At 31.6% G+C, this 23,366-nt stretch overlaps 1 protein-coding gene and 1 long non-coding RNA gene across 8 annotated transcripts; one reads left to right on the top strand and one right to left on the bottom strand.

Moving 5' to 3' along the window:
* The first annotated feature begins 48 nt into the window (after positions 1-48).
* Positions 49-19,763, top strand: LOC141449602 (uncharacterized). 5 transcript variants are annotated; one of them, XR_012455610.1, is made up of 7 exons: positions 75-401; positions 479-774; positions 7,475-7,638; positions 8,745-9,398; positions 13,490-14,637; positions 18,852-18,976; positions 19,068-19,763. It is a non-coding gene; the product is annotated as an uncharacterized lncRNA (long non-coding RNA). The 5 variants fall into 5 exon arrangements; XR_012455611.1 differs by lacking the exon at positions 13,490-14,637 and having other exon boundaries at positions 49-401; positions 19,068-19,759; XR_012455609.1 differs by lacking the exons at positions 18,852-18,976; positions 19,068-19,763 and adding an exon at positions 14,794-14,985 and having other exon boundaries at positions 13,490-14,708.
* Positions 2,518-22,083, bottom strand: LOC141449599 (uncharacterized). 3 transcript variants are annotated; one of them, XM_074119159.1, is made up of 10 exons: positions 21,824-22,083; positions 21,534-21,615; positions 21,017-21,222; positions 20,390-20,590; positions 15,785-17,320; positions 15,146-15,170; positions 14,968-15,048; positions 7,469-7,624; positions 5,391-5,498; positions 2,518-5,284 (listed from the first exon to the last, which is right to left on the bottom strand). In XM_074119159.1, the coding sequence occupies exons 1-10, from the start codon at positions 21,962-21,964 to the stop codon at positions 5,049-5,051; spliced, it is 2,772 nt and encodes a 923-aa protein (XP_073975260.1). In that variant the 5' UTR covers positions 21,965-22,083; the 3' UTR covers positions 2,518-5,048. The 3 variants fall into 3 exon arrangements, 2 of the variants coding, with proteins under 2 accessions (XP_073975260.1, XP_073975262.1); XR_012455607.1 differs by lacking the exons at positions 2,518-5,284; positions 5,391-5,498 and adding an exon at positions 9,184-9,268 and having other exon boundaries at positions 7,484-7,624; XM_074119161.1 differs by lacking the exons at positions 2,518-5,284; positions 5,391-5,498; positions 7,469-7,624 and adding an exon at positions 10,340-12,982.
* Positions 22,084-23,366: the final 1,283 nt, after the last annotated feature.

Genomic DNA, 23,366 nt, shown 5'->3' on the forward strand with positions numbered 1-23,366 from the left:
GTTAAGAGTAAAAACATCTGTTAACCCCATATGGTTGGTGTGTTTTTATGTAATCAGATTTGGGGTACTGGTTGTAGCAGCTGCATATATATAATAGTTACACCTAATAGCTCTCAGATGCAGTTTTTTTTTTATTTGGATTGCAAATAACAGTAATTTGAAAGTATGGTTAGGTCTTTAAACAACCCTCATTAGTACCGCGAAGTGGAACGCCAAGACCGCTTCTCCATTAACGTCTGGTGTGGCATTTTGAAAAATAAAATCATTGGTGGCGTATTTTTTCGATGGCGCTATAAATAGTGATACATTTATAGTGACTTTTGAGTAATATTACCTATAGCAATATTACTAAGAAGAGGTTCTACTGGACTTAAGGTTGAGGATGTGGTTTCAGCACGATGGTTTGTTATGAAAACTAATGATTTTTTTAATATTTTTTTTGTCTACGTTACAACTCACATCGTCTCTCTCGTCACAGGTTGCCCTGTCCAGCCCAGTTCTCAATTCCATCTAGAAGAGCGTTAGATGACGTTTTTCTCAAAAGGTGAATTGGAGATGAGGACCCGTATCCTAACCAACGAGTTTACCCGATGTGACCTCCTAAGATTTTTTTTTTTTTGGGGTGGTTTAAAAGATAAGGTTTACGCCACTCTATCAAGATCAAGAGAAGACCTTAAGAATAAAATAGTAGAGGTCTGCAGATCGATAACTCTAGAGCATGGTACTGCGGCTTACTGCTTGCAAGCGTAGACGAGGAGTTTTTGAGCCACACTAGTAAGTATTTTCCTCTCCACAGCAACATATTCTTACCTTTACCATAGGTCAAGAAGTCTTGCATACGAGGTACATTAACATGATGTGATGGTTGCTTTAATTTGATAGTGATAAAACAAATTCATCCTGATTCTCCCACAACCAATACATTACACATTTTTTTAAAATCTTCATATTTTTTTTTCCGCCACAAATAACATTTTTCGCTGGCAGAGGGCCCCCAAACGTTTATTTATGTTGGAAAATTAATATTTAAAACCTATCACGAATAAGATAAAATTGTAATTTTGCTCTAAAATATCTCAACAAATATTAGCGATATCGAAACGGGGTCATCGCCATTTTTCACAATTTATTTAGGTAATTTTCATAATCATTGTCAAAACCAGTGATCCTTATGAAGCTTCGTCCAGTTTTTTGGCCATAATTACGCCAGAAATGAAGATATAGCCTCGGGGATGGAAAGTTTGAAAACTAGACCAAAAAAACAGGTAGTTTACTTCATGTTTTTTTTCGGATTTCCGCTTTCCTAAATAGTTATTGACGATAGGTCCGTTTTAAATGGATCATCCTTCATATTAAAGGTCCAAGTGCACAGTCATACTCCGGAAAAAAATTAGTCAAAATTTTTGTAAATATAATTTTCCTGAATTATTTTCTCGGCATTCCTCGAGATGTATGTTGACCTATTAAAGTGGTATCGCTTGGAGGGCCGCACTGGGTGGTTAAAATTGAAAATAAAATCGGAAACATAAATAAAAAAGTAAAAATATTGAAAAATGAAGAAATCTAAATAGAGAAGAATTTATATATCTTGTCAGTAAAAAAAACATGACTTTGAAGAAAAAAAAATATCCAAAATTAAGATGTTATTTATTTTTGGTATTTATGGCGCGTCAACATCTGAGGTTATTGACAGTGCACTGTCGGCCTATGGATAGTGTTCTTTCATTACAGACATCACTGTCCAACACCGGACTGTTATCTGTAAGAAGCTCCTAGGAAGGGACAAACTAAGAGCCAGCAGCTGATTCGAACCCGTGATCTTCTTGTTGGTATCCAGATTCGCTAACCACTCAGCTAATCTCTTTCCTTTAAAATGTTATTATTAAAGTTATTACTCAAAATTAAAATTGTCACTTGAAGTGTTCATTTATTTTCACTTTACAAAGTTCATTTTAACAAACTGAGTAAAGCAAAATATATTATACTTTCTAAGTTAATAAAAAGGCATTGAATTGTAGGCATGATTTATTTTCGTTGAATATTACATGTCCAACAAATTATGTACAAAGAATATGAATTCATACAAAACGTTCTCCGAAAAATTTTTATTTACAATTATGATACATATTTGCTTTAACATTAATTAAGAAGAATAAATATATGGCGCACCCAGAATTTTTCAGGGGTTCATACATAATTTTTTCTCAAAAATGACAACCTGGAACAAGGTTCTTAAATTTTCACATCGATCACACTTATAAATTAAGCAAATATAGGACCTGCCGGTTTCGATCTTCCTCATAATACCCCTCATAACTCGCCTCTAAATCTATATAAATAAAAATGTAAATGTTCGTTTGTTCAAAATCTTAAATCTCCGAAAGTTCTTTACCGATTGCTTTGAAATTTTGACACAACGTTTGAATTCGATAACACGCGTGTTTTTGTTTTTTATATACCTATTATATTGATGTCTCACCTGCGTCAGATAAAAACATGCTTTTTTCGTCTGGCCCATTTGTTTTTTTTTTTTTTTTTTTTTTTTTTTTTTTTTTTTTTTTTTTTTTTTTTTTTTTGGCGCATCAACAGCTGAGGTCATTAGCGCCCGGAGCTTTTTCCAGTGCACTGCCGGCCTCCGGACAGTGTTCTCTCGTTACAGACAACACTGTCCATCACCGGGCAGTGAGCTGTAAGAAGCTCCTAGGAAGAGAAAATCTAAGGGTCAGCTGCTGGATTCGAACCCGGGACCTCCGCGTGGGAGTCCAGTATGGGCCCATTTGTTGGACGTAAAAGCAACACATGCTATACTAAATATTTGACTGTTGAGTTGAATGTTCATAGATTTTAATGTACAAGAAATAGTCCTGGATCCACCGGCTACAACGTTTCTTTTACTAAACAAGTTCACAACGCTTTCTTCATGTTATGTCAAAATGACGTATTTGCGAAAAAACTGCTGTATTCGGAAGTGCCTACGTATTACGCACGGAATGCGAGTAGAAAATCATTGGACAACGCAATTAGGAGACAACCTGGCATATTTAAAGAAACTACGATAGGCGGACCGTGCATCTTAATCAAGATAAATGCTTCTTTCTTCGCATGCTGCAGGTAAATATGCCCGGTCCAACGTCTCCCAGCAATTGAGAATTGTCAACGGCGTTACGTACGCCTCTTTCCGCAGTGCATGTCAAACTCTGAACCTATTGGAGATCGGCCAGCACTGGAATGTATGCATTAATGACGCGTGCTACACGTCACACCCAAATCAAATTCGTGGATTGTTAGCTATCATATTGACAGCCGGCTCTCCTTTATCTCCAACAGAGTTATAGGAAAAATATAAATCGCATGTGGCTGAAGATATTTTCCGTCAAATGCGCAAGGAAAATTGAAATATGAGCATAGATTTCGTATATTGCAACACGGGCGATCTTTCATCGTGTGTGCAATCAAATATGTGCTCAAACGCTTGAGCGAAAAGACATTTACGATCATATAATCGCAAACTGTCAACAACGGGGTAGGAGAAATCTTCTTAGATAAACGTTCCTAATTAGATTGATTCTGGCAGCAATTTGATCCCAAAATGACATAGCCTCAGCTCTTGCGCCGTCTAGAATAGTTCCATTTAACCAGTCTAGCAACGCGTGGACGGGTACAGCTAGTTTTAAATAAAATCTTTATAAAAATTTAACACGTATATATATCTACCTTAGAGATAATTTTCATTTTATGCCAGATTTTCAAACTGAGTGTTTTCCGAAAACTTTAAAAAGGAATCACAACATGTGATTGTTGGAAGACCAAACATTTGACAAAAAATAGGAGGACGAAATATTAAAGATATCAGAAGAAGTTGAAGACAAAATAAGTTTCTTTTTGCAGTTCGCATTGCTTGATCGGGAATGGTCCTGAGGATTATCTTACGTAGATACTTTTTACACAACTTAAGCAGGTCATATTGGAAATAGCTTGCAAGTATTTATACAAGTGTTAAGTTTTTATTTGCAACATTGAAATTCTGATGTCTTTGACACCTCTTTTAATAAAACTTAGGAAAAAAAAACAAAATCAAATTGAATTTCATATATTTATTAATTTCTAAAGGTCTTCAAGTTAATACAGTCAAGCCTGTTTCTGTGCGTTTTTTTTTTTTCTGAGATTTGTGCGGTGTTTTTTATGCGGTATATGTGTCGACATTGTAAATATGCATCAGTCAATTTCATTAGGCATGCTCAATGTATTATATAAACCTCGCTACTGCAGCAATTGCTCAAATAAAACAACAAACTTTAAATTCGTGCTGGAAAGCGGTTTGGCCTGAATGTGTCATCAATAGGAATGTAACCGAAAGCATCCATGTTATCTTCAGAAATCTTAGCGCTAGCAAATACTACCTTCTGAGGAGAAGGTGTTGACACTTTCAACGAAAATGATCTTATCGAAATGATTAAGGACGAAACTATAAATGATAAAGACATTATCAATAACATAACAGATCATGAAGACGGATAGGAAGAATTGGATTCTATGACAGCGGATAAAATATATGCAGGGATCCAGCAAATAGGAAAAGCTGTTTCCTAAAATAGATAACAATTCCAAAGAATTTGAAATTCTAAATAGAGTTTCGATCGTGTATATCTGGCTTTCGCGACGTTTACAAGCAGCTGATCAAACGACCGTCGTCGCAGAAACTAATTACATGGTAAAAATGAAAATATATCAACGCTATTATCTTCAGGAGACAAAAGCGATTACAAACCAGTTCATCATAAGAATATGCGCATTTTGAACTGAGACGAATAGTTTTGAAAATTTCTCCATGTTTAAAATGAGGAAATAAATTTTTCTTTAATGTTTCCATGGTAATTTAATTTTTTTTATTTGGAATGCACTTGCTCGCTATTTCTCGTAAAGCTTTGGCATATTTTCTGAATGAGGCTTTTTTATATGCAGCCCATATCTACCGCACAAAAACAGAGTTGATTGTAAAGGATAATACTAAAGTTCCACAAATTTGGGGTGTAGTTTTTGTAGTTAAATTATAATTCATTTTCAGAAATGAATCTTCCTTTCCTGAAAAGAGAATCACCAAAATATGTATTCACTAATTTAGGCATTATTGTACCATCGTAATGTTTGCTTGTTTTTAAATTCAGCTGCAGCAATGTAACGCCACTCCAATCTTCTGGTGGTGTGGAAACTCTCATTTTATTAAATTTACTAATTATATCCGATGAAACGTACGCCCAAGATAGATAAGTTTCTAAAGGGCAGCCTAAACATTTAGGGCAAATAAAAATTAATAATTTTATATAAAAGTCAATTTAACCAAAATAATGAAGAAGGGAGCCAGTATTAATTATGAACTAGTTAATCCTTACCTAGAAATCCTGCAGCACTTCTACCATATACAGCAACTCTTATTACATTAGTCCCATACAAAAGATGTAATTCAAAAGAATATAAAAGGCAGAGAAATTTATCACCATCTAAAACAAATAAAAGTAACAGTTTTAAGAATCATATTTGATTTAATATATAAAATAAATTCCGAATTTTAAAGTTATAAGATATTTATTTCTTTATACAAGCCTCTTTGTGAGGTATCAAGCATCTTCAGGTTGTTTTGATCAAAAGTCAGGTCACATTAAGAACAAAGCTTCTTAGTAATTTTTGACAAATATCATATGTATATTTTTATGTTTTAAAAAGTATCGACCATTAACGAAGAATCGAATATTTTATGGATATTTTTTTCAGGTAGCCTAAACGTCTCACTACTAAATAAAATATCATGGACGGAGGCTATTACCAAACATACTTTACTATAAATGTCTTATATAAAGCTTCAAATAATGTCCAAGGCCTGGACCAACAATTATTCACATTAAGTACAATTCGTGCCATAATTTTGAATTATTAATGGCACCTCGTTTCTATTAAAAAATTGCATTTTTTGTTCTTCCTTTTTTTATCCTGGCGCATCGACAAGATAGCGCCGTTCTATCCCACTCAGAAGGGATGACACTTTCCTTTTTATCAGTGACGACCATCAAGCTTCCTTGGGGAAACAAAAAGAAGCGAAGAGATGCTAAATGAAACTGCCTTCTCTTATACACATTAGCCATCGAATCCAATAGATGGAGAGAAAGAATTAATAGTAACTATCACAGAAACAAGACAATCACTTATTCAACTCAAAATTACGGGCAAATGTTTCCGCATCCGTGCAAAATTAACTTTGCAACACTGCTATTTTAACCAGCTAGGTAATAATTATTACTTATTTTTTTTAAAAATAATATTCTTTGTTTTTAACATCAGCTTGGTATTAAGAGTTAACTAAAAATTGAAATAGATTTAAATATAAACTCGTTGTTAGGTTAAAATATTACTGTTTAAAACAGAAAATGGTATCAAATACAACTGTACTTCAGTTTGTGGTATCGGTCATTATTTAAAGAAGATAACATAGGAATGAGGTTCATGTGGGGTATATATGTGAGAGAGATTAGTTGTAGGCGTAGGTAATTACATCATATTATTTTTTTTCAATTAAAGGTGCGTCAACATCTAAGGTCATTGGCGCCCGGAGCTTTGTTTGCCATCCGAACTGTGTTCTACCGTGACAACACTGACCATCACCGGACAGTGAGCTGTAAGAAGCTCCTAGGAAGTGAAAATCTAAGGAGCCAGTACATGCTAAACACTGAGATAATCCCTTCCCTAATATTAAAAGACATTATTATTTTTATTCAATTATCATTTAATGTAACTTACTAGAGTAGCCTACCTCAACCCCTCTCCAAAACTGGCTTTATAATGGATTTTTTATAGAAGTATAGGACGTTTACAGAAATCCTAAGATCTTTTTTTTCTGAGGTTTTCCTCAACCAAATATTTTTTTGTTTTATTTTAAATTCAGCTTCCAACTGGGTCTATTCCAGATATTCACTTCTCTCAGTCCAAAACCGTGGAGGCTTTTTTTGGAAGCCATCTATCCACATTTCCTTCGATCTGCTCTTTTTTCATCTTCTTTCGGCTTCCCGGTCTAGGATTTTCGTAGCCATTCTTCTATTTTCGTTTTGTACGCCGTGTCATTTAAGTTTCTTTTCCTCCACCTTCTGAAGCAGGTTTTTTTTGAAACGTCAATTTTTTTCCTTATTTTTTAGTTTCGTACTCTTTCAAGCCTTGATAGTCGTGCTGCCCTACTCAAGTAATCCATCTTGGTGGCTAGAAACTTTTTCATTAAAGCCTTATGCAAGGTCTAAGTCTCAGCACCACATAGTAGTATACTTTGTATCAAGCTATACAGATAGCTCCGGCAAAAACAATCTAAAATCTACATGATTTCAATAACTTCTCTTACTGGTACAATAATGCCTTGAATAGAAATAATATTCCAACGCAATTTCTACTAATACTCAAATTCGTATAATGGTAATTAAAAATTCATTACTTTTAGAACATTCTGGACAAATGCGATGAAGATGATTCCGGCAATATATACACTTCGACAGAATAACATCTTTATAAGATGGTAGTTCTTCAACAGCAAAATATTTCTTACATCCAGAGCGACAGAATCCTTTAACAATGGCTAGTGGATGTAAATCTGTTGAAAAAAAAGTAAGTAAATTAACTTTGTAAACTTAAGAATAGTAATAGTTTTTGTAAATGTGATGAAAATTCAGGTTTACCCACACCTCCTTCTAAGGATCCATAGGTACGGTGACCATATTTTGTTTTTTCGGGAAATAAAGGACATATTGAAGAAAATAAAAAAAATACCTCATAAAATTCATGTTTATTTTATTGATGACGAAAATTGCGCAATATAACAATGCATACATTAAAATTTTAAGCAATCTTAATTATTACATATACACACACATTGTACAAATTTAAGTAACATTAACTTTTCAGCAAAATTAATTTTTTTTTTAATAGCGCCGGTTCACGCTTTAAAAAGTCATTAAATTCCATATAGTTCATTCGGAAGTTGTATTTGGCAGAAATACAAGCTTCTAATGTGCTTACTTTTGACTGGGTTTTTTTATTCGTCCACATATCATTTACCAATGAAAATATTCGAATTTTGTAAACTTTGCGAGGACTTTACAAAATAAGTTTAGAGGACAGAGCAGTGAAATTAAGGACTGTCCTCTTAAATAAAGGACGAATGGTCACCGTAGCTATAGAATTGTATTTTGCATGAACAGATTTAGAAAACCCTAAAAAAAAAATTAACAAACAGAATACACTCTGCCAAGACACAATTTTTTTTTAAAATTTTAAGCAAGTTATAATTTATATTTTGTTTCTGCAATACACCTTTACTGTACTCATGGTTAATGCTTAATGGTTGTGTCCTAAAGTTACACACCATTGTTAAAATTGTACACAAGTAGGCATGGGCGCCCCACCATGCTATCAGATTCTCGAAACTTTGTAAGAATAGTTTTTCAAAAAAGTTTAAAGAAAATTACAGATATGTATGTGGTGAAATAGCATACCAAGTTTAAAGATAACGGTGCAGCCTTTTACAAGAAAAATTCAACAATCTAAATGTATTCTTTAAACTGAATTACGCTTAAATGATTTTACAGGGATTTAAAAGTCAGGCAATATTTTTTAAGTTCATTGGTATTATGTAGGTGTCAAAATTGGTAAATTGATCAGAAAGGCAACTTTAAAGGTTAAAAGTTTACTCTACTTTACTTCTTTTTTTTCAGAGAAACTCTTTAAATCAAAGTAATTCGCACTTAGAAGAGGGCATAGTACAAGTTTAAAGGTAATCATTGGTGCGAGTATCGAGAAAATTCGTGAAAAATTAAAACTCTCCAATAAATCTGGGCGAAAAGTTTAAAACAAAATCTTAGTGTTAGTCAAATGACGACATGGATTTCAAAAAAGAACACCAACTAACTCTGAGCATTCTAGTATAATTAAAATTTTTAATTTCCTAAAATATTTTTTTCAAAAATTAATATCACGTTTTTCTGATACAACATAATTTCAAACATTTTACCGATCGTAATACTCCATCTAACTAGGAGTAAGTAAAGAAGAAGAAGAAACAAGCAACCAATGAAAGGTCTCCGCAGCCCTTGACGATGTCACGTCACGCTAGAGGATATAAAATTATGTAACATTTAAAAGTGGTTAACGTACATTGGATTCTTAAGTCTAGCTCCCGGTTTTGAATCCAGCTACCCGTCTTTAGTTTTTCTTTTTCTAGGAGCTCCTTACAAGCTCACTGAAAAAAAAATCAGCACATTAGACTTTGTTGACTATAAGGAGAGAACACTGACCGGAGGCCGCCAGTGCACTGAAAAAACCCCAAGACTAGAAGTTGACGCGACTACAAAAAGTAAAATAAAAAAGAGGTAAATTGTATTTAATAATATGAATTAAAACAATCTATTAAATTTAAATTAACAGGGTTAAAAATTAGATGCAATCAGATTCGAAGAGTCTGTCAATTTCTGAATATAGTGACACCTTGCTAAATTTCGTGGACGATATTTTGCCAGATTCTTGCAAAGACTAATATTCTTCACATTTAGTACATTGTGTGAATGAGTGAAAGAACTTTAGTTCAATCAATACTGAAGTTTTAGCCCTAAAATGCCCAAAACTACACATTCCAAGATTTGTTTTTTTAATATAGTTAAAACTAATAACAGGTTGGTTAAATTCAGTTAGGTTCAACACCTGAAGTGTAAAAACGGTTAGTGATTGTAATTTACAGTTGCAACCAGATTGGGATGCAGTAGTTCTAACCTTTCCCATTCGCTACTGAGCATAAGAAACCATTGTTTATTCAGAGTGTAGCACAATCATTGCCTAGGTGGGTCAGGTAATTATCTTAGGCTGAGAAACCGTCTATAGAAAGGTAAATTTATCCGTCAATTACAATTGTCCTCATATAACTAAGGCATTAAGGTTTTGCTTTGCTGGCAGTTACTATTCAAGTAGTAGTAGTACGAGTAGTATGACCTCTATGTAAGAGAGAACCAGAAACTTTAAAAACCGTGTTATGTATTCGGTTTAAACCGTTCAGATTAGATTTCCTGTAATAATTATTATTGTTGTTTCGTTTATGTTTTGTTAAGCTATATTCATTACACTTAAAATGCGACAGCAACAAGGAAGGAATCAGTTCTTAATTTTGGTAAGTTAGGACAAAACCGATCATTATTTGGACATAATAAATGAAAGAAAAAAAGTAAAAATCTATACTTTATTATAAAAGACCAAAGTATAATCATAGCTCAAAAATACATTTTAACATAAACATTTAAATCAATAACCATAAACAAATGTAAAATTATAATTACATTATATTTTAAAATTTGTTGGATATAAACTCCTGAGTTCTTAAACCACTAAAAAAGGTTTATTAAATAAAATAAAAATAATAATTATAATATAAAAAAACTAACTAATAACAGATTTTAGAAAATTAATCCTTTGGCTTTCCAATGATTTCTGTTTTCACACTAAGAACGTTAAGTAAAATATCATGCAGTTGTTCACAATATTATAAAAGTTATACTTCCCGCTAAAATTTATTTTTTAGTTTCAAAGAGATTCTAAAAATAGAGGAGCGGGATTTAAACGGGACTTAAAATTAAATTACCACAAAATAAGGTGACGCAACTAATGACGGAAGCTTTTATTTCCCTATTAAAATTTTTCCAACACATGCTACTCATATGGAAAAATTTATCTTGCATAGAAAATGTGGCTAGGCTATCCGGCTACCTATATTATACTTTTAGAAATCTTAGCTTCAGCATGAGAATTTTTGATTATTCTATTATTAAAGTTACTACTGTATCGATTGAACTAAATAAATTAAGGATAACAAAAATGGTGACTGAATGAAAAAACATTATCTTAACAAACTTGTAAATAGATAAAGAATTGTGTAAAACCAAAACATTAAAAAAATCATTTAACGAAATAACTTTAAAAAAAAATACAAATACAAAAATACAGTTTAAAAATTTGGATTACAATTTAGCACCATTTTTTGTTTTAATTTTAAATTTATTATTATAGTAGCTGTGGTAAACAGCACAAAAATTTTGGTTCTTTCAACGTTACTCAAAAAAGAAACAGATAAATCCTAAAAAATAATTATTATGGAACCTCGTATTTCGGATCTCTGCAGCTAAAGCTAGGGGAGACTCTGATTATAGCATTTTAGTAAATCGCTAATTTCGTTCGCATCAAATTGTGGATGAGAGATGATGTCACAGATCCCCACAATCCCTTAATGTGTATATGTATAATTAAATATTCATCAAGGAAAAATGTTTCAATAAAAAAATTGCCTTAAGGACGATGTATACAAGTGTCAGCACATACGTCCGATCGGGAGGGCAAGGATGCCTCGATGCTTAACAAAAATTCATTGAGGGTTCTTATTTTATTTATTCTTACAGATTCTTAAGATCTAGAGCCTCCCAACAGTCTGGGGGCGCGCTACTTATTAGCCCCGGACTTCTTACATTTTAATTATAACTATTAATTACTCTAATTAATTAGAAAAAAAGAAATTAGTTGTAAATTATCGTTAAATATCAAAATTATATTTCTCACTTATGTTTCGCTCCTGCGTTTAAAGAGCAATATCGCTGCTTAAAACTAATCTAACTGCACTTTCTTAAATATAAACTTAGTGATTCTGAATGTTTCCGATGTACATCAAGCCGAGTGGATTCACGACCTTGGATAATTTACATGATTTTTTTTTTTTTTTTTTGAGCAAAATCTAGCGAAATGACGGCCCGATGTACGGAAGAATACAACTTAGATTAATAATTACACTTTTTTTTGCCGTAAGTATAAAAAAATAATAACAACGTGACGAAGTGATTGAGGAAGCAGAACGGATCAGTATTCTGTACTTAAAAGAGCAGCAGAGTTCAAACACTATTACCAACTACAAGTGTAACTAGATTTTTATTATCTCGCCAATTTTCGGAAAATTGGCGAGATAATAAAAAGTAAAGAAACATATTCTTTCATAACATATTTTACGATTGATCAGGATAGAAACGATTGTGAATTTCGAATTCTATTTGTCACATTTACAAGAAACGAACCAAGAGCAATCAAATATTTCAAAAAGTAATATTCTTTAAACAGTGTAATATTGTGTAACAGTGCTATCGTTTTATCGTTTTAAATAAAACGAAATCAACTTAAAAATCACTTTGCTTTTGGCTTTTTTAGCAACAATAAATAAAAATAACAAAATTTAGATTTACGTACTTGATAACAAAAGCAAAAATATCCTAATAATATTTGTAAAAAGGTTTTGTTACAGTACTTTAACAATCTTTTGAACGATTAAATGTTTTGAACAAAAATATGGTTTAACAAAGTCTCTTCGTGATGTTGATTAAATTATATTTGACAATTTAAGTTAACATTATTAATTGTCCTTCAAAACACTCACGTTTTTTGAAGATGAGTAAATTGTTCTCAAAAGGGTCAAGAATGTGATTAATTGAACTCCAGAAACAAATTTGTTCACCCCTAATAAGTATATTGGAAATCAATCTGTCTTCAATCTCCGATTTCTCTTCAAATCACTTTTTCATGATAAAAGTTTCAAATCCTAGAGTCGTACATCTTTGCGTTGTTCCAAAGTGGCACAGTAGGAAGTAACCGTGGCTCCAGCATTATTGAACAGCATGTTCTCGAGAGTACACAGAAAATTCATAACTTGTTTTCCCCAATACAAACTCAAAATAAATTGACATAAATGTAACCTTTCTCTTACCACATAAGAGAAGGTTTAGAAAATTAAATATTAACTTCGATGAGGGTTTTTTTTTTAATTACTAAAAATATTTTTTCGGGCATATTCTTCTTCTCTTTTAGCACTGCGGGTTCAAGCTGGTTCTCACAATCTTTTTGTGTTATTCAGCTAAGAAATTTTCAAATAAACTGTCTGCAAAAAAACAATTAATTTTGGAAATGTCTAGTTCAACCAAAAATGTTGTATTTAATTAAATGATTTTTTTTTTTTTTCTTCACTAGGAGAAATCCTAGGACCATAAAATAGTGTAAGTTAAGTGAATAATTGAATTTAGCAACTATTATTATTATTATATTTTTTTCTGACGCATCGACAACTTGGTCATTAGCACTATTATTATTATTATTATTTTTTTTTTATTTTTCGGAAATTCGGATTGAGAGTTTTCAAATTTCTGCTTTCAAGTTTCTGTAGAACATTTCTTGTAGTGTGGCCTATATTAAAATGTTACTAGACAACAATCATTCAACCAAAAAAAACTAAATATATGGTAAACTTTTTTAGTAAACGTATAATAAGCGTATAAACGTTTAACATATAATATACGTAACTAAACGTATAAAGAGTTATTTATATATTATTTTATTATATATTTATATAATGAGTTATTTGTTAATGAGGTATTTATCTTTTAAACAGCCGGACATTGGTCGAGAAATAATTTATTGAAGGAGCTATCTAGCTTTAAACCAGGAAGATCATGCATTGACAATTTTAACAGTACTAGCCTTTTCTGGATTAAAACAAAAGTTGGAAACTAGTGTGAATTATCGTTTAAGTTCAGTAAGAGTGGTTAAAAATCTTAGCAAGAGGTCTAAGAAACCGTTACAACATTCATATTAATAATAAATTGACACTCCCTGGGCTCTCCAATTAATGTAATTTTAAATATTTTTTGAACACTAAAAATTGAAGATGATGCTGTCTGTAAAAAGAAATTTTATGATAATGCAATTTTAATTCAAAAGATGGGGTATCAGAAGTATCACGATTATATTTTCTATTAAAGCTAAATAAATAAATATTATGCCATCTGGTGTAACTTCTGATACTTTTTTCCCAAATGACTATTTCTTGATCGAAATCTGTCCTCTAGGCCAAGTACAAAGAGCTTCAGTTACAGAAAATGAAGTTTCTGGAGTGTGCAAAACATTTATGAAAAACATAGCGCCTACATTTGATTGTCTTTAAACATTATGTTTAAAACAACCCTATCTTTTAAATTTAAAGCACGTCAACATTGGTATTCGGCATATTCTTCAGAGTACTGCCAGCCTCCGTACTGTATTTCATGTCCCATATATACAGACAACGCTTTCTATTAACGGATGGACAGTGAACTAAATGAAGTTGCTAAAAAGAAAACCCCTTTCATGAAAACATAAAAAGACTGCGTGTATTTGAAATTTTAATTTGTTTAAAAACTGTTGATTATACAATTATCTCACCTTTTTTTTTTTATTTATTTATTACCGGACTGCAAAATAGATACTTATGGACATGAACGAGCCTTCTCGGAGTTTTGAGGTATAAGGAGACTCCTCTTACATAAAACGACTCAAAACAGATCCTTTGTGCAGAATTTTTGACATTATGCAGGAAAGGCATTATCTCATGACAAAGAACATTAAGTTAAAGTAACTGATAGGGACCAGCTGAAGGAGGAAGAGCTTAAGCTGGCAGTTTTTATGAAGATCACTAAGATTACGAGCCACCCGAGATGAGCGATTTTCAGATATCTGATCTATAGGAGAAGTACAATGCCTATATCGAAGTTTAAAAACTGAGTAAGTCAAAGATTGACTCAACTGAAATAATATCGCCATAAAAGTTATAAAATGTTGTTTACGAGTTACAAGTAAGGACTTTTGAATTTCCGTACTAATTGTTATTAATTTCCCTCTTGCATCACATTACCTTATATAAAATGTTTATTTTTTTAGCCACATCACTACTATACTAGTCAAATTTAATAAAGACATCGTCAGAAATCCGCAATGTGATAGGCATAAAGGTGAGCGCAGCAATTGCTGCCTATAAGCTCGGAGCTTCGAGGTTCGAAACTAATATAAATACTACAACTAACTTTCTTTCATTTTACTAGGAAAATAACTTACGATTTAATTCCGGAAACATATCCACAAGTACTGCTTTGATTTGAACCTTCTGATTCAGTTTTCTTAATTTTGAAATTGCGGCTGCGCAAAAAGTATAAATTGTTATCTTTACTTCATAAACATTTTATTAAGTTATTGTCTTTAATCTTTATTTTAACTAATTCTATCGAATACTTACTTTCCCTTGCTTCTGCATCTTCATACTGTAAAATATGTTACATTAATCTTAACTTATAAATCAATGCTATTAAGAAACTAATGCTTAAGTAAACTAAGTTAGGACAATATATAATTTTAAAAAATAATTAGCTATTTTGCCATAGCATTAGTTTCTCCGCTAACGGGATTCTTAAATAATTTCTCATTAAATACTAAGTGCACTCTAACTGAATTAAGGACAAGAGTGAAGTAACCAACCACAACTACAACTATAAAGGGTGAAAGAAGAATTGTGCCAATAGTTCTGAAACAAATCTAACGATAAAAAAAGAACAAAAAAAACCAGTCCATCTTAAAGATTTTTTTTAATGCCCTAAACTCATTTTCCTATAGTATTCATCTGGTGTATAGTAAAATTTTGAAAAGATCACCATCTTGAGTGTCTTTATTGAAAATTCAGATGAACTAAGCTTGAGGCTAACCTGGAGATTTTTAATGTTTCACTATTTAAATAAATGTGATGATTAATTAACTTTGTACCTCTATAATAATTAATTATATTTTTAATTTTTGTAATATAAAGGTTTGAATTGCAATAAACAGATCGTAAAATAATTATAACTTGAAATAAATTTTACAGAACAATTTTGCAACTTACCGAAAAAAGTTTCTCTAATGAGGTAACAGACTGTTCCGACAATTTCTTAAATATATTTTTAAGTTCCGAGCCTACTGACGAATTGTTAAGTTCACTGATCTCCTCTGCATCGTAGTACGGCTGGGTTTGTTGACTGTTAATGTTAACCTCTTGATTAGTAGCAGGGTTTGCAGAAACAGTAGTATTACAGGTACCAGTTCGAACAATTTTATTCAAATCAGGACTATTTTCATCATAATTGTTAATTTGTAATGCAGCATTTTCAGTTTGATTTTCCTCATGCGTTGAATATGGTGAGGAACTGCTTGCCTCTACATGATTACTATCAACAAGTGGGAACAATTTTATTTCACTATCAATAGGCTTTGTTTCATTACTTTCGGAAATACAGTCAAAATCAAAATCTTCTTTAAATGCGCAGAATTCTAACAACTGTTGGAGGATTTCTTCCTGAATTTTTTCTTCGTTTTCGTCTAATTTTTTAGATAGAGTTCTTGACTCAAGAACTTCCGGATCAACGAAATTATTTTCAAATTCTTGGCAATTTTGATCAGAAAGTATTCTTTTGGTTTTTTCTGAATGATTTTTAATTGGAGAACCTGAAGCGTTTAGATCAACATAAAAAAGTTTTCTTTTTTTATGATTTGTCTTCGTCGTAATTAATTTAGTTTCTAAATTTGGGTTTTCTGAAACCAGATTGTCTTTTTCTGTTTTTGTTTTTCGGCGATTAGAGTCAATTTCAGTAACATCAATTCCCTTATCGTTTAATTGATTTTTTAACGGCGTAGAATGTTCGACTGGTAATGATAAATTCTCGATATTGTCTAACCAGCATTGTACCCTTTCAGAAGCCTCAACTGCCGGTACATTAATTATTGAATTAATTTTTGCTTCAGAAACTTTAGAATAATCATTTGTGCCCGAATGACATTTCTCTGACACTTGACAATTTCTTCTTGGCAATTTCTCTGTCTGAACTGTTCCATTATCGTTCAGGTTAATGCAGTCGTACTTTTTATTTATGGAGTTACTCACGCAATTTTGCACTGCAGTTTCACTGCATTGTCGAGAACGGCCAAGTTCATTCGTTTTTAAAGAAGTAGCCTCATTTTTCCTGATACACTCGCAAATTTTACGTTTTGCATATTCTTGTCGATCATTAAAAATAACTCGCGTCCTAGAATTGCAATCCTCGTCTAGAGGGTTTACAAAATAATTAGGGTCATAACGTTTTATAGTATTATCAGACTGCTTACTGCTTGATACAGAAATTTTGCTGCAAATATTTGTATATTTTCTATGATGAACTTGGTTCAAACAGCGATGAATCCTTAATTCAGAAGACTTCTCCTTCTTCAGACATGTGTTTAAACAACCTTTCCTATTACTGGTAACTAACACTGAATCTTTGTCAATTCCTGTTTCCGATTTTGCCAATTTATTTGTAATTGGCACTCTTCTAATATCTCTTGATTGTCTTAAAAAGAGGTTTGTGGTTTTTAGATTAGCGACTTTGTCTGTGTATTTATTCGAATTCTGTAAAAAATAAAATAAAATGTTATTTACATAATATTCAATTGAAATAGAAACAAATCAACTTTAAGAATTACTTCCCCTTCAACAACTAAATATCTTTTCAATGTAAAGAAATATCATACCCCAATGTTAGGGATTGTACACAAAATTTGAAGTGAAGACGATCTAAAGGTTCTAACTTATGCATTTTCTCCAAGTCCCGAATTTTTAAAAACATTTAATCCTTACTAAATTAATCGAAATTGTAAAACGTACATTTCACTGAAATGACATTTAAGAGCCTACTTCCATTCTTGCTAAAGTTGCTCTAAAACAAATTTTATGAAAAAAATTATAGAAATAAAAGTTAAAGATTTACGTGAATGTAATGTATTTCGAAGTTAAAAGAAATTTGAGAAGACAATTTCGAAAAAATCTCAAACAAAAGAAATCCATTCTGCAAAGTAGTGGGTAGTTCTGGTTATGGAAAGTTATCTAACATGGATTTAGAACAGCCTAAATAATATACAAGACAGTAACGTTCTAAAAGTTGTCCTTTAAAGGATTAAATGCAATGCTACATGCAACGCTTCCAAAATCCTAACCTATCATTAACTTCAATGTTCCACTTAAACACCTGTGATCCCTTGAGTTCCTGTTAATCCTGTGTCTTGCTATAGATAATAAATAGTAAAAGAACAACCACTGAATTTATTTCGGATAATTTCGGATTAAACATAATTTAAATTTTAAATAAATTTAATCAAAATAAACCATTGTATTAAATTAAATCAGTTTCTGTGTAAGTAAAGATTTTTAATTCCAATGTTCCAAAATAAATATGGTACAACCGTAAATTTTCTGTTCCTAGGATATCTTCATTAACTAAATGAGTGTTCACTGCAAACCTCATAAAGTATATGTAATATTAACCAGCACAAAACTTGAAATGCTCTTTGACTTAAGCCCTACTATCATTGAACCCCACCCAAAAATCCCTAAAATCCTTTTCGCGAAAGTTTTACATTTAAAAAGTAAAGTAAATAAAAAGGACTTAAGTTTGAAGACTCGGAGTCATAGGCTCGGTAAAATTATTTCCTTCGAACATAAAATATTTTAACCACACTACTACCGAAGAGATTGAAATCTAAACGCACTAAAAGAAGGCCCTGATATTAAAAAAAAAGTGATTTGATCGCACACCTAGATTCTCATCAAACTCAACATTCCAGTTACAAAGTTAGATTCGGCCTTAATACTGTTCGTCTACGACCATATGAAATGCGTTGAAGCCGATTTATAAGAGTTGTGTACATTGATTGATGAATTTTGACCGGAATTTTCGTGACTTATCCAGCTTTAATACTTGAGTCCCAAGTAGTATTTTAGGTTAACAATTCTTAGATTTCATTATATTTTTATTTCCTACTCTCCTAGGAAATCGCAAAAGTATTATTTTCTCCTCAAAACATACAACTATGGCGAAATCGGTAATTCAAACTTCCTTATAACAATAAAACACAGGATTTAATTAACATACTTTTATTCTCAGGGAGGAAAAAGCAAGAAAATAAATAGACAATGGAAGTTAGTTTCAACTAAAGTTACAAGTTAACTTTTGCTTTGCTATCAATCATTCTTTTTTGCACTGACAATATTATTGAAAGCACTATCGAGGTAATTATTTTAAAATATCTGATGTTTTATTAAGTAAATTAGCAGGTAGTTATTGAATTCAATGTAGGCCATCCACTTTTTTGAGTTTCAGATTAACATATGTTCCAAAGTGGTTACATTTGTCAACATTTCCAATTACCATTTCCAAAGTGGACAAAGAGTCGGTAAGTGACTGTGAAACGGAAACTTAGTCGACGCCAAATTCTTTTCACAAAACTGATTAATTACCCTCTGACGATGGTTGAACATCCGAAACTGGTGAATGTGTGTGCTTTGAAAGATAAAATAAAAAATTATATTTAATAGCTACAGAAGGACTTTGGTTATAAATATAACTATTTGGAAATTTGTTGGAACACGTATACGTAGTGCGCATACTCCGAACCATCATAAACCTAACCACCTAACTAGAAATGTCGACAAAGCTCTGTTCAACTTTTGTTAATCATTGTCATAAAGCAACGTCCTAAACCCGATACAACTAGCAACCTTAGAACGCCCTAAAAACGGCGTTTCTGAATAAATGGATACCGCGAAGGATTCATCCCCATCAGGTATAATCTCTTGTTCTTACTATGACTGAAGGCTTGAATGGTGTCTTCTAACGAGGGCAGCCTGTTTGTGAACATGCTTTCTGATATTGGACTTCAATAATGTGAAGATTTTCTTTCAGGAAATGAAAGCTTATAATTTAGAAAAGCAGCTTCATTTATTGTATATTACATTTTTTTAAATTCTCCTACTAGCTATAAATTCTGACTTCGTATTTTAACACACTCTACAGCGTACAAAAGTTAGAATCACCTGGCATTATTCAGATTTTTTCAAAATTGTTACCGAGACATTTAATCTTCTGGTCAATGGTCTGCACAATCAACCCTGTGTAGTAATAGCAAAGAATATTAACTCTGCATTAAGGAAATGCCACTGTTTTAACTGTCTATCCTAACATTTGATAGTTGATCGCTATCCTTAACATTTTATATCGACAGAACTTCAAACTTATGGATAAAATAAACAAAACGCCCACGACTATTTTTATATTGTTATGATGTTGGAACTGCCGAAAAATATAGGTAAAAAATGCAGCACAGGATATGTCCAATAAAGTTGCATAGAAAGCATCCATTTAAGCTTGGATTAAAAAAAAAAAGAAGAGAACATTAGAAAAAAAGATACCCTCAAGAATGATTTAATACAGCCCTGCGGGAAGAGCCGTTAGGATAAACCAGACTATGAAAGATAAGAAATGTGCGTGGCAATTATTCTTAGCCAAGGCCAGAATGAGATAGCGAAGAAATAAAATACTCTTTTAGAGCCACCCACGGGTGGTAAATAATATTCCTGTCAACGTCGTATTCATTATAAACATATTATTATTTTATAAAGATTTGATCTGCACTTATAACTTACTTTCTTCTCTTTGGGCACAGAAGTGAAATAGTCCTTATTACAAGATGTCTCTTGGGTGTATTTCTTTTGAGCGTAGAATCTACTTTCCCATAAACAGTTTCTTGATCTAGAAGCGCAATTCTCTTCACCGCGTTCAAAATAATCTGCTGAGTTCTTTTCAATGCATTCTTTACAATTTCTTACTTTTGACAATTCAAAATTCTAAAAAATAAAAATAGAGGAAAATTAAAATATTTTACTAAAATACCTTATTTAAAAAATGTTTAAACCAATCCCAATAAAATAATCCTCTGATTCATAGCAATAAAATAAAACTTCTAATTTATTTTTACCCATTAGACACTGTATAATTAAGACCTACATTAAAAAAGTAATGGTAGAAAGCACTTATAACAATCTGTTCTGGACCGAAAAAACAATGTTTCAATGAAACTTAAGATTACTATATTACTGTCACGATTATATTACTATGGGCAAGTTAATGTTACTTCGTAACATAGTATTAGATAATACTTTGAAATCAGGGAAGAGACAATTTAAATCCTAAGGATGTTTTATTTACTTTATATATTTCTTAATAAGAGAACATAAAAAATAAAATTAATAAATTTATAGATTCAAACTTACCAAATTTGGCATGATCCATACAAAACCACAAAGGTTTCCGATAGAAAATGAAGGTTCACTAGAATGAAATGTCCAGAACATATTGAAATTCATAAAGCCCAAAAATGAATTAATCGGTACTTGCAACAATTTCGATATTAGGACATTGCCCAGTATCATAAATCTAAACAGTTTTCCTTCTGTTAATAAACTTTCCTCAGGGAAGGCTGAAAAATTATAAAGACTAAGACGTTTTTATAAAGGTGCTTCTGCAGATTTACCAAATTTTGACTCATACACTCATATTAACACTGCTATCTCTTTTAATTTCATCCTTTCCAGCATAACTTTATGAATAGAAATGCGTGTCACAGAAAACAAAGAAAAGCACATGGATTCAAAGTTACAATATGGATACACTCCATTTCAAATTAGTGACTGTAAGAAAGGAATCACTCTGGAATACTACCTTTTAATTGGAAATAAGCTTTAATATTTCTAAAGTGTGACATTATTTAATAAAGAAAATAAAACAAACCTTTCTTCATTTCCAAAACCAAACAATCATTATTACCATTTCTCAAATCGCGATATACTGGATATTTGTGAACAATTTTGCCCTGCAATAAAAGAAAAAATAGTGTACAAGAATGTGTGGTTAATTTCCTAGCATATCAGATTAGAGCTCATCCCAAATCATTTTTTTTTTCCTGGGTAATTTTCTTAACACTAAAAGTATTTATAGAAGTAGAAACATCAAATCCAAGAAAAACATAACGGCTGACTAAAAGTAACCTATACAATAGTATCTAAATTAGAAATACTTACCACTATAATTCGTTTTTCAAATTGCATTTGCATTTCATCATCGTAATCAACACAAACACCAGTTAAATTTAGTACAACGTAAGCATCAATAATTTTATGAAGTTCTTTTAGATTAATAACTACAACTGAATTTTCGGACATGTTTTGAATAGATAACCAACCTTATTTTGTTTGATAAATAGATAATTACGTTAAATGCCCAACAAATTAAAGTCAAAAAAAGGCTCACAAATGAGTTTAGGCACGTTCAAATTTCAGTGATGTCTGGAATCAAAACAATAATTTTTCTCCTCGAGTTTTTAAGTTTGAATTGCTTAAGTTTACTCATTATTTGACATGATCAATTTTTTTTAAAGAAATATTCAAGAATTGAAAATAAGTTATAAAATAATTGGATAAAGGCCTGGACAAATATTAGTGTTTTGGGGGGCTCCTTTATAACCTTTTGCCTCCTCAGATTCAACAGATAACTTTTCAATGAATTTTAATAGATATGATAGTGAACAGCTTTAATTATTTTATTTGTCTATAAAATGAAAAATTATAAACAAATAATAATTTTTACTATTCTACTTTAAATTTCGTTAAATATCAATCAAACGTTCAAAAAACAAAACAAAAAACCTGTATTTGAATGATGTGCCTGAACTTTTCGATAAAAATAAGAGCTTACTTCTAAAGATTTTTACGTCAAAAAAATTAAATAATTAAGTAGGAAAACTACAAAAATAAAAGTCATTAGCATCTTGTAAATTCGGCTGCATATTTATTTTATTTTAAAAAATGAAGAAGTACCTTCAAAAATAATTATTATTGTTCATGGTTCCTAGTTGAAGATAGGGTGTACTCTTAATCAAGTATTTTTATTTTGTTCAAAGTTCTTAAGAAGAGCAGTCACGTTCATTCTTCCCGGTATCTTTCTTAATTGTAATGAGGACTAAAAGGAGAGATCATTCCGTACTCTTTGGTTTCCAAGTAGTACGTGCTCGTTTATTATTTTCGGCCCATTCTCCTCTAACCAAGTTAATTGGAATGAGAAGGCATTGTTAGTAAAGTCTCTCCCTCTATATGGAAGCGTGGTAGCAAAACTGAAAGTGTTAGTTTTGTGCTAAGAGTTGAAAACATTTTATCAAGGTAATGATACGGTTGAATTGCAGAACTGGTCGTCATCAACTGATAGAGTAATCAATACTCTAGAGGACTCTACCTATATCTTAAATGTAGATACCTGGTGAACTATAATATAGAAAAACTGATGTCTAATGATGCGCTATAAGAGATACTCTTGCCAAGAATTCTGAATATAAAAGTTCGTTATGGTCCCTATGATTGAATTTTTACAACATCCCATTTCCTTAGTTTATTGACAAATGTTTAAAAAAGGCGAGATAAGAAAAATGTAATCTAGCGCACCCTTTCACTTAGTATCTTCAACATTTCTGTTAATTAGAAATTCAATCCTTAATTTTATTATAAATCATTTCAGTATTAAATTAGAGAACTTTACAAAGTAATGTGTCACATAATTTCCTTCTTCAGTCTA

The sequence above is a fragment of the Rhodnius prolixus genome, unplaced genomic scaffold (genome assembly GCF_049639745.1).
Source record: "Rhodnius prolixus isolate KJV_2025 unplaced genomic scaffold, Rpr scaffold_2, whole genome shotgun sequence".
Taxonomy (NCBI): Eukaryota; Metazoa; Arthropoda; class Insecta; order Hemiptera; family Reduviidae; genus Rhodnius; species Rhodnius prolixus.